A 12269-nucleotide genomic window follows, 5' to 3' on the forward strand; every position below is an offset into this window, starting at 1 on the left:
AAACGAAAACTAATCAATGGAATGTGTCATGAAATTTGACGATTGATAGAATACATTAACTACATGTATTGAGTAATTGTATATAGAACCAATGTGTTTGTATACGTTATGTGTAGAGGAGGAGATGGGGGATGTACTCCGCGGTTTAGGGGAAGATGGGGGATGTACCTCTAAACCGGATAGTGTTGGGAGAAGATAGGGGATGAACTCCGTAGATACAGCTCATATGCTTGTCTAGAGAAGTGAAGATAGAGCTCATATGCTTATCTTTGTGAAGTGTGGATATAGCTTATATGCTTATCTGTGGATATTGTTGTTAGACATATCTGTTGAGAATGTGGATATAGCTTATATGCTTATCTGTGAATGTGGGATATAGTTTTTATACATATCTGTTGAAATAATGATAGAGCTAACATGCTTATCTGTTGAAGAGGAAAAATGAAAAGTAACTTGGACTCATAAGTCGTGTGGCATAAATATGTGATTTATGTGAATGTATCAGTGTTGGCCATCTATCAATTGCTAATCTTTTAGTCATTGTTCATGGTTGGTTTAGTGTATTTCTACTGGGCTGTGGCTCACCCTATATGGGAATATCATTTTCAAGTACAGGTAGCATGCCACCTCCAAGGACATAGCTTGGGAGGCTAGAGGCGGACATACTTTTGTCGTTTTACTTTTGATGTATTACATGTAAATTCAAGCCAAGGGCTTAATGTGTATGAGTTAGTACTCTTTTGTTGTAACCAAGTGTTAACTTGGAAAGCTGTAAGCCCTTAGGGCATTTGCTTTTGTTGTTAACATGTAATACTTATGTAATGGAATTCTGATAAATGGAAGAATGTGGAGCTTTTACATATCAATGCATGTCTTATTTGTTGGGATTAATGTTATTATTTCGAGGGCGTTACATATAGAATACCGTACTTGAGGTCATTTCCATAGAGTAGAGGTAAAACAAACTAATTGTTCTTTACCTTCATATTGTTGAATGAGGATTCCACCATAGCCAATATTAGTAGTGTTTGTTTGAACAATTTTATAAGCACTAGGAATTATTAAATATAATAGAGGTAAATATTTTAATCGTTGTTTAATTCTCTATACAGTGAGCATATGCACTTTTGTCCAAAGATTGGCTTTTTCCTTAATTTGGTATAAAGAATTTTAGTATTCTTATGATCTTTATAAAATTCAAAAATATAATTGAGGTTTCCAAAAAATCTTTGTAGTTGAGTTTTGTTTCGAATTTCATCTAGGAATTTATTATCAAATTCAATAGACCTTTGAATGGGAATTATAATACCTTTGTGAATATTATGTCCAAGAAATCAGATATTTGTCTAAAATAATTCCTTCTTGGCACTTAAGACTAAACCATTTTGTTTAATAATATGATAAAATTTATATAGATGTTTGCTATGTTGTGAAATTGAATTGAAATAAACTAGGACATTGTCAATGTAAACTATTGTGAATACAAAATAAGGATTGAATATATCATTTATAATATTTTAAAATTCTGAGGAAGCATTTTTTAATTCAAATGGCATAGCATTCCGTTCATAGTGTCCAAAAGGAACTGTGAATGTCGTCTTATATTTGTCCTTCTTTGTTATTTGTATCTACCAAAATCCTGATTTCATATTGAATTTAGAGAAAATCCTGGCTACATATAATTTATTTAACAAATCCTTTTTGTTCGGAATTGGATATCTATTCCATTGTAATACTTTATTAAGAGGTTTATAATTGAGTACAAGTCGTGGAGTTCCTCGTTGTAATTCAACATTTTTATTTACGTAAAAAGCGAGACAGGACCATGAAGATTTACTTGGTCGGATTAATTTTTTATTTAATAGATCAATGATTTCTTATTTACTGTGTTCTATTAACTGTTTATCCATTTGAACTGGTCTAGCTTTTGTTGGGATTTGTCTTTCATTAAAATCTTTTTCATATGGTAAATCAACCATGTGTTGTTTCGGTGCCAAAAGGCATGTGGTAATTCAATAGATAAATTTTTGATCTTTTGAATAATATCTCTGACTCTAGAATGTTCTAATTCATTATCAACTACTTTGTATGAAATTTCTTTTTGTAATAAATAAATTTAGTTTTGCTTAAATAAGATTATTTTTTAGAATATTTATTTCATCTTCTTTAGGAGGGAATAAAAATTTAAATACGATGTTTTAGTTAATAAAGACAGTGAAAATGTCTTCATTGGTGACCTAAAAAGGAGCTATCATTGTAAGAAATGAAGTGACTAAAATATAGCTATTGTAATAATTAGTCCACTGGAGTGAGTAAAATATATTAATGCTAGCTACAATAGTTAACATGCCTCATTTAAAGAGCCCTTTAAAGATGCTCTTACAATTTTATTCCTACTTTATTGTTGAGAAATAAACTATCAAATTAATTTTTCAATTCCGCCACTTCCACACAAATGTAGTCCCTCCAAATGGCCCGAATGATGTGGCTGGATTGGAGAAAGCAAAAGCCTAGTTGCCCGAAAGTGCATTTGTTCATGTGCTAAAGGGAAATCACCACAAAACACACACACACACACACACACACTCTCTCTCTCTCTCTCTCTCTCTCTCTCTCTCTCTCTCTAAATGGAAACACTTCCCACAATATTTTTCCTATATAATGTAGCAGTATTTATACATTTTAGGGTTAGAAAGAAATATAGAAGTTGTAGCCTTTCTAAAGAGTGTGGAAAGAGAAAGAGTGTTTGTAATTCTATAATCAATATAGTAAATTGGTGCGGCTCCTGAGGAGGTAGGCATGTTGTCGAACCTCATATATTTGTATATTCTGTCTATTTATTTTTATGTGATTCATATCTTTCAAGAACCTTAGGGTTTAGGGCTTGAACACGTAGTTTAAATCCTAACAACTAGTATCAGAGCCAGGTTACGCAAGGGGTGTTTGAATTTTTTTTTGATTCCATTACTGAACGTAGGGAGCAACCAAGAAGTGGAGGTCTCGAACCTACTAAGGTAGTTACATGCCCTTCATTGAAGCCCTTACCTGGAAAACCAAGCCAAGATAGATGTCGTAAGCATATAGCTAGTGGCTTGAAGCTTGAAGACAAATGGCCATATAGTGTGATTCACTTATTAGATAGTTGCCAGCTAGAAGGGAAATCGCTTGAAGAGGACCAAGTCCAGAAGAAAGATTCACATAGGACACGAGCGATTGAGATAGCAGATAGAAGAGAATCCTAGAAATGTAGTGGCCCCGACTTCAATCAACAGAAATCAGTCTTTCTTTGGAATTAGACTTTGACTTCTAAAGTCAAACCACTTAGCTTCTTCTGTTGTGCCAAAAACATTCTAGTTCAAAAAAAAGAACTTGAAAGAAAGAAAAGCAATTCCAAGTTGTTACAGTATTATAACAATCAGACTACAAAAGAATAATTGCTTTAAACATATGTTATGTTCCGTATGTGTTTTTATCAACTAAGAATAACAATTTCGGTGAGGTTTCCTTTCACCGTCCATGTCATAATAACAAAATTTCATTGATCCATAATTTGAAGGGCATATTTTGTTCATCAACTGAAATTAAAATGAACCAATACATGCCAAAACAAAGTTAGAAATTTAATGCAATAAACTTGGATTCAAATGTCCAAGTTATAGTAAGGGAGCCATAATTTTGAGTGATCAATCAACTTTCTATGACAACAGATTATTATACATGTGTATAGATAAGTAATATATAGATGGGGGTGTGTTATATGGAAAATGAAAAAAAGGTTGCTTAAAAATTCAGAGCAGTTACAAAAAAAAAAAAAAAAAAAAAAAAAAAAAAAAAAATCAAAGGTTAATAGAACCCATCAATTGCATGAAACAATAAAGCACTCAAAATCCATACCCGATTCAAATTGTTAGCCAATTGAGAGATGCCACAGAAATCAATAATACCTTATATACTTGTGCCACAACACTGAGAAAATATGAGTTTAATTCAAAGATGCCACAACTGGTTCCCCATTGGTATCTTTTGAATAATTGAATTTATGCAATCTTGATATCATTGATTATTTTGATTTTCGAATACTAAAACAGTTTAATCAAAAGCCCTAATTTTCATTTTAAAATGGGAGGGGTTTTAGATAAGGGGAAAAAAAATCAAATTGTAGATTTAGAACATGAGAAAATAATACAAAGAAAACTTTTTTAAAAATGCAATCTTCAAATATATTATCACCCTAATCTTTAAATGCTACAACAGTTTAATCAAATGCCTTAATTTCAATTTGAAGAAGGGAAGGGTTTCAAAAAATGGGGAAAAAAAATCATATTGTAGCTTCGAAACATGAGAAAAAAAGGATCAAAGAAAACATAAAAATTAAAAAAAAAAAAAAAAAAACTAGCTTTAGAACCTTACAAAACTAGTTTTTTCCTCAGCCAACAATGGTGGTTTTTAAACCAAAAAGTTATATTTCAATATGTTGATTTTGATTTTCGAATACTACAACAGTTGAATCAAATGCCCTAGTTCCGGTTTTACGAAGGGAAGGGTGTCATAAAATAAAAAATAAAAAAAGATTTTAGCTTCAGAACATAAGACAAAAACTAGAAGAAACTATTAAAATTTTGAAGTCAGAAACTTACAAAATTAGATCTGTAGTTCTTGCTTAAGCCAACAATGATGATAAGACTAGAAGTTGTGAGAGTATGAAGGATTGCGAAGGGTTGCATAGAAGGGAGGAGTAATGTCGGCTGCAAAAAATGTTTGGTGTCAAGGAAGAGAAGGAGACAGTTGTTGAGGCCGTGTGTGATGACCGAGGGTATTATTCGCTCTGTTCTCCTTCGTTTAACTTTAGGTTTGTGGTGTCCGGAATGTTTCTCAAATAAATTCTTATTCTTGTTTATTCGGTGTTGATTTTCACTTGTTTTGGAGAGTGTGAGGTCGGTCTGAAGTGCCTAGAATTGAGCTGGAAAATTCTAGGCTAGAAACTAGGGCCGCACGTGCGGGGCCTTGGGCTACACGTGCGGGAGGTAAGGCCGCACGTGCGGAATTCAGGGGATGTTTGGGCAGCAAACTGCAATTTATGCAGGTGCTGGAGGAGTTGCATCATGGGAAGGCCGAACGTGCGGAGTTGAGGGCCGCACGTGCGGGAAGCTGGATCCGCACGTGCAGGACGCTGGCAGTTCGAATCTCTGTTTTTTTTTTTCTATATTTGGCTGTGTTTGAATCACTTTTGGCTCACCTCTCTCTCTCTAAAAATCATCTCCTCTCCCTTCTCTCTACATTCCACACACCAAAACACTTAGAGATCTTGATTTCTTAGGATCTCTTGCATTTCTAACCCAAATTCCTTCATGAAAGTGGAAGAGCTCTTCAAGAGCTACATTATGTACAGTGGAGATTGAGCTTGGGCATCTTTGATTTCTAGGGTTTCATCTATTTTTCTTCATCAAACCTTGAGGTAGAGACTTCTTGAGTTATATATGCATGTTTTGCAATATTCATATTGATTTAAAAGTTTTCTTGAAGTTATTATGTTGATTTTGATTTTGTGATCCTAAATGTAGAGATTTTCAAAAGTGGGTTTTAAAAATCTCAAATTCTTCTAAGATAGCATCTTGAGAGTTGAACTTATCTTAGGAAAAGAAAATGGTGTGATCTTGAGGGCTCTATTCAAGCGATTAGTGTGTGTGTGTGTGTGTGTGTGTGTGTGTGTGTGTGTGTGTTGTTTGTAAGGAAGAAAACTAGAAATTTTGGGGTTTTCAAAACAAATTATGAGAACACATGAAGTTTTATTATTAATGCATTATTTTTTATATGAAAAGAGTTAAAGAAAGGAAAGATTTTTACCTATAGTTACAAATGATGAATCTCATAAAATAGAGAAAAATGTTGGTGTTGGAACGAAATTATTGTCAATTGTTGCTATAGTCTTGAAATGATTATGTTGTTGGAATTGCTTGAGAGGTGGAAATGTAGTTATTTGTGTATGAAATCAAATGGGAACATGGTTCCATTGAGAGATAATACGGAACGGAAGGAATGAAAGCTCGTTTATTTGAGATTATTGTTGAACTATATAAGAATAAAAAGGGAATGATTATTGTAGCAATACCAATTGTTATCTTGCATACACTATTGTTTGATTACCGCATGTTTTGATTTAAAATTGATTATCTTGCATTGAGAAAATAATTGTTTAGAAAAGATAACTACGGAAATGTTTTTGGGGTAAATACGTTGGTAAGTCCGGATGGGAGGTGTAGATGGAATTGATAAGTTGGCTTGAGTGTCCGGAGTGAAAGACCGAAAACACGCGCGGAGGAGGTATCACTTCCCTTCCTGTTAGCAACCGGTAAAGTGGGGTATTGGTAGTGCCAGTTAGGCCTACTTGCAGACACCAACCTGGAGATTACCCGAGTCGTATTTACCGCCCCTATTGAATAAAATTGGAATATTCGGGATTGTTGAGATTTTAAACTATTGTTGAAACAGGGTGATTTTCAAAAGAGCATGTAAATGAAATTCTCTTTAAAATGGCATTGCATGGTATTTGCATTTAACATTGGAAATTTGCATGACTGTATATACTTGGTAAGGATTCTCTACTGGGCTTTATGCTCACCCCTATGGGATTTTGGTGCCGGAAAAGATGTGGTGATCCCATCGAGTTGAGGGCGTGGATATATTTTGTGAAGAGTAGATGACTTTCTTTTGTTGTGAATTTATTTGCTAGCCAAGAGCTTAAATGTATAGGTTCGTGAAGCAATTTTTGTGTAACCTGGCTCAAGCCTTGGAATATGTAAGCCCTTAAGGGCATTTTATTTATTTTGGGACTTGATGCTCTACATGCTATAGTTTCATGAGTTTTCATACCGTTGAATGTATAATTTGCATGTAGGACTTTTGTATACACTTTATTGATTAATGATGAAAAGAGTTCGAGATCCATCTTTATTCTTTAATGGATGTTGGTTAATGTACCTAATTTGTGTTGGATTATTTCGGGGCATTACAACTTGGTATCAGAGCTACCGGGTTTGAATACTTGGGGCTCGAGGGAAGTGGTTGTTTTTCCACAAAGGGTTCATTTTGCATGATTAGGAAATGTTTTGTTTTTTGTGATTATGTGATAACATGCTTATGTGACTATATGGGTATAGGATTGGACTTTTTGGATGTTATTTGCGCCTATTAATTCCTTGAGGTCTTATTAGAAGGGTACCTGATCAATACTCGTTCTACTAAGGATTCTTGATTTTTTGTGGGACGAATCTCATCACAAAAGAATAATCCGTATGTGCTTATGTGACTAAGTGCTTATGTGGAGTGAATTTAATTGCTTGAATGGTAGAAATTGTATAGGATTGTTGCATTCAAACAAGTAAGAGGATTTGCGAGCACATTCGGGATTATGTGCTAAATTGTTTATCTTGTTTCTCAATTAGGATGTTAGGAAGGGGTCAAACTTGTGGAGGTAGAGGTGGAAGGCATGGTAGAGGTCGCCGGGGTGTGCATGAAGTACCGGTCCATGAGGTTCGGGCGCAAGAGGAGGGGTTAGGCCAAGCTAATATGGTCAAGCAAATGGGGCAAGTCGAGATACCAGGGCAAGCGGGTCAAATTGCAATGGGGGCCTTTGCTCGAGAAATGGTGGGGGCCTTGAGGGAGTCTATGAATATATTAAGGGTGGAGAACCAAATCAGGGAGAACGCTGTAGAGACAAGGGCGAGTTTCCTCACGGTGGAGTTTTTGCAGGTCAAGCCGGATGAGTTCCATGGTGGACCCTAGCCTAAGAAAGCTGATGAATGACTTGAACAGGCAGTGAAGACATTTGAGATGCTTCACATCGAAGACAGTGAGCTTAGAGTGACTATTGCGAGTTACTACCTCAAGAGGGAAACATGCTAGTGGTGGAAATACGCCAAGGGCCGAATAGAACCGACATGGGAAGCATTTGTGGTGGCTTTCCAAGACAAGTACCTACCTCTCACTGCTAGGACGAGCTTGAGGCAGGAATTCCAAGACCTTAAGCAACTTAACATGTCCGTGGCTGAGTTCGAAGCGTCCTTCTCTGGTTTGTCCCGATTTGCACCGAAGTTGGTGGTAATGAAAAAACGCCGTTGTATTGAGTTCGAGAAGAAGTTGGGCACTAAGATCTTGTTCAAGGTTGCCGAGAACATGATTCAAAATTATGACTATCTTGTGGAGACGACCAAACATATGGAGATTACCATGGAGGCTGAGGAGAAGAGACTTCGGAGTTCGAGGTCTACGGGCCAAGGGTCACAAAGGGACTACAGGCCCAACAAGAAGAGTAGAAACACCTTTGCATCACAGTCTCAACCACAGCAGTCTAGATCCACCTTTTCCTTGCCTAGTGCGGGCCTAGGGAAGAGTGCACCGAGTGGCTTCTTTTGTTTCAAATGTGGCGAACTGCGTCACAAGGCCTTTGCATGTCCACAGAAAGGAGGAGGACAGTAGATGTTGCCACCAGCACCACTTAACCGATCTTAGAGTCAGTCTCAAAGTAGGGGGCAAAGGACTACTTGCTATCAGTGCAGTCAGCCAGGGCATATGAAGACAGCTTGCCCGCAGTTGGGAGGCACATCTGGCGTATCAAGGTCGAGGCAGACTCAGTGCCACCAGCAGGCTCACTTAGTATAGACTTTGTGAGCTAATCATAGAGCCATTTTGGCTCAGTCAGTGCAGCGGGCCTATGCTCCGAGAGATGAGCAGGTTGATCAGAGGCCACGAGGGCGTATGTATGCTGTTACCATGCCAGAGCAGTTGTCGGGATCCTCAGTTGTGAGAGGTATTTTTGTTGTGTGTAATTCTTTGGCTAACGTGTTGATAGATACGGGTGCGTCTCATTCATTCATATCTACTGCATTTGTGTCTGCATTGGGATTAAAGGTGGAACGGTTAGCGTCTTCGCTCAGAGTAAAGTCACCAGTTGCGGGTACAGTCGACTTAGACAGGGGGTGTCCTGGTTGTGAGGTAGAGGTTACTGGGCGTCGACTCCCGTTTGCCTTTGTGTTGCTAAACATGTCAAGTTTTGATGTTATTATAGGCATGGATTGGTTGTCTTCGTATTGGGCAGTGATTAATTGTTTTTGTCAGAGGGTCACTGTATGCACCTCGAGTGGTGATTATTTGTACTTTCTGGGGGACCGGATTGATAGGGTCTTATCGCCAGGAATAGGCCCTTGTAGTAGGAACGAGCTTAGTGGCATTCTTGCTACTCTCTTGGATAGTGAGAGTGACGGGACTCGTGTGGAGTTACCAAGGGTAGTTATTGAATACCCAGACATATTTCTCGAGGATCTTACCAATTTGCCACCCCACTGGGAGATCGAGTTCACCAATGACTTAGTGCCTGGAACGGCACCAATTTTCATGGCGTCGTATAGATTTGCTCCCGCGAAGTTGCATGAGTTGAAGATTCAACTCCAATAGCTTTTAGACGTGGGTTTCATTCACCCTAGTACATCGCCTTGGGGAGTGCCGACTCTCTTTGCGAAGAAGAAGGATGGGTCGTTTCGATTTTGTATCGATTACTGTAAGTTGAACCGGGTTACCATCAAGAACAAGTACCCTTTAGCCAGAATAGATGACTTGTTTGACCGACTAAGAGGGTCTTGTTACTTTTCGAAGATAAATTTGAGGTCGGGGTACCATCAGTTGAGAGTCTGGGATGGGGGCATACAGAAAACAACCTTTCATAAGCATTATGGCCACTATGAGTTCCTTGTAATGCCATTTGGGTTGACTAATGCACCGGCTTCCTTTATAGACTTGATGAACCAAATTTTTAGAGAATATTTGGATCATTTTGTGGTCGTCTTTGTGGACGACATCCTAATTAATTCGACTTCTGAGGAGAAACACAAGGCCCACTTGAGGGTAGTGCTTGATTTGCTTAGGAAGCATCAATTATATGCCAAGTTTGAGAAATGCGAGTTTTGGCTCACCAAGGTGAAGTTTTTGGGCCATGCAGTGTCAAGAGAGGGAGTAACTGTAGATTTTTCAAAGATAGACTCTGTATAGGATTGGGCACAACCTAAGAACGTTTTTGAGATCCGAAGTTTCTTGGGATTTGCGGGGTACTATTGGCGTTTTGTAAGGGACTTCTCTAGGGTAGTCGCGCCTTTGACTAGATTGACTAGAAAGGGGATAAGTTTGTGTGGATTGAGACTTGTGAAAAGTCATTCCAAGAGCTTAAAACTAGACTGATTACCGCACCAGTGTTGATAATTTCGGAGAGAGATTTGGGTTACACTGTTTATTGCGATGCGTCTCGGGATGGGCTTGGTTGTGTTTTGATGCAAGGGGGAAAGGTTGTAGCTTACGGTTCACGGCAATTGAAAACTCATGAGGAGAATTACCCTACCCACGACTTGGAATTAGCAGCAGTAGTGTTTGCCTTGAAAATTTGGTGGCATTATTTGTATGGCGAGAAGTTTGAGTCTAAAGTATTTGTTTTCCCAAAAAGACTTGAATTTACATCAACGGAGGTGGATGAAGTTTTTGGAGGATTATGACTTCGAGTTACACTATCATCCGAGGAAGGCCAATGTAGTGGCCGACGCCTTAAGTCGAAAATCTATGAGTAGTTTGGCGAGTGTGGCCATTCGGGAATGGGTTATGTTGGGTGATATCGGCAAGTTTGAATTTCACTTGGGTGAGTCCGAAGAGGGTGCAACATCGTTTACTTTGAGTGCTCAACCCACCTTGATTAGCAAAGTTATAGAGGCATAACAAGGAGACCGTGAAGTAGAGTCAATTCATGACAGAATCTCCAACGGGAAGGAGGAGAAGGGTTTGAAGATTCACTTGGATCAGAGTGTGCGTTACCTAGACCGTTTTTTTGTACCTGAATCTTGTAGAGGAGAAGTGCTTCTGGAATTCCACCATTCACGCCTTGCGGTACATCCGGGGGGCACCAAAATGTATCGTGATCTTAGCCGTCAATTTTGGTAGAGGGCTATGAAGCGGGATGTCGCATTCTTTGTGTCGAAGTGCCTTACTTGCCAACAAGTGAAGGCCGAACACCAAAGACCAGCAGGTTTGTTACAACCGTTACTGATAGCAGAGTGGAAATGGGAGCACATTACCATGGATTTTGTAGTTGAACTTCCTAGAACACAGTGGGGTAATGATGTCATTTGGGTGATTGTTGATAGGTTGACTAAGTCTACGCATTTCATCCCGATGCATACCCGTGACTCAGTTGAGTACTTGGCAGAATTATACATTAGAGAAATAGTTCGAGTTCATGGGGTTCTAGTAACCATTGTATTAGATAGGAATCCTCGTTTTACTGTCCGGTTGTGGCAAAGCCTTCAAGAGGCATTGGGAACTAAGTTGACCTTTAGCACCGCCTACCACCCTCAAACTGATGGACAGTCGGAGCGTACCATTCAGATTTTGGAGGACATGCTTAGAGCTTGTGTCCTAGATTTCAAGGGGTCTTGGGAGAGACACTTACTGTTGATTGAGTTTGCCTATAATAATAGTTATCAAGCTAGCATCGAGATGGCACCGTTTGAGGCCTTGTATGGCTGACCTTGTAGATCACCAGTTTGTTGGGCCGAGGTAGGGGATGTACCATTATTAGGTCCAGAAATTGTTAGGGAGACAATCGAGAAAGTTGCTCTCATTCGAAAGAGATTAGCTACAGCCCAAAGCAGATAGAAAAGTTACGCCGATAAGAGGAGACGACCTTTATCTTTCGAAGTGGGTGACCGTGTATTCCTTAAGATCTCACCTAGGAGGGATTTGATGAGGTTCGGTAAGAGTGGTAAGTTATCCCAGAGGTTCGTTGGGCCTTTCGAGATATTGGAGAGAATTAGGGAAGTGGCATATCGATTGGCTTTACCGCCACAACTTTTGGGGGTTCACAATGTCTTTCATGTGTCGATGCTCAAGAGGTATGAACCCGACCCTTCTCATTTGCTAGATTGGGTTGATTTGGAGGTGGATGAGGATGCGTCTTACGAAAAGCAACCTGTTCAAATACTAGATACCCGAGAACAAGTGTTGAGGGGTAAAACTATACCGTTAGTGAAGGTGTTGTGGAGACACCATGGGGTTGAAGAAGTAACGTAGGAGCGGGAAACAGAAGTTCGCTCCAAGTATCCGGATTTATTTGAACCTGCCTAAGTTGTCTTTCATTAGTATTATGCCCTAGTGTTATGGGGAAATGTATTGAAAATTGTTAAGTACATGTTGTTATATACATTGTTGTCTTAGGCATGAGATTGTTGTGAGTTGTT

At 38.6% G+C, this 12269-nt stretch overlaps 1 protein-coding gene across 1 annotated transcript; it reads left to right on the top strand.

Annotated features, from left to right (window-relative positions):
* The first annotated feature begins 7566 nt into the window (after positions 1-7566).
* Positions 7567-9450, top strand: LOC145791559 (uncharacterized). Its single transcript, XM_082871922.1, has 2 exons — positions 7567-7749; positions 8908-9450. The coding sequence occupies exons 1-2, from the start codon at positions 7567-7569 to the stop codon at positions 9448-9450; spliced, it is 726 nt and encodes a 241-aa protein (XP_082728048.1).
* Positions 9451-12269: the final 2819 nt, after the last annotated feature.

The sequence above is a fragment of the Camellia sinensis genome, chromosome 5, assembly GCF_055761805.1.
Source record: "Camellia sinensis isolate YWXY chromosome 5, ASM5576180v1, whole genome shotgun sequence".
Classification (NCBI taxonomy): Eukaryota; Viridiplantae; Streptophyta; class Magnoliopsida; order Ericales; family Theaceae; genus Camellia; species Camellia sinensis.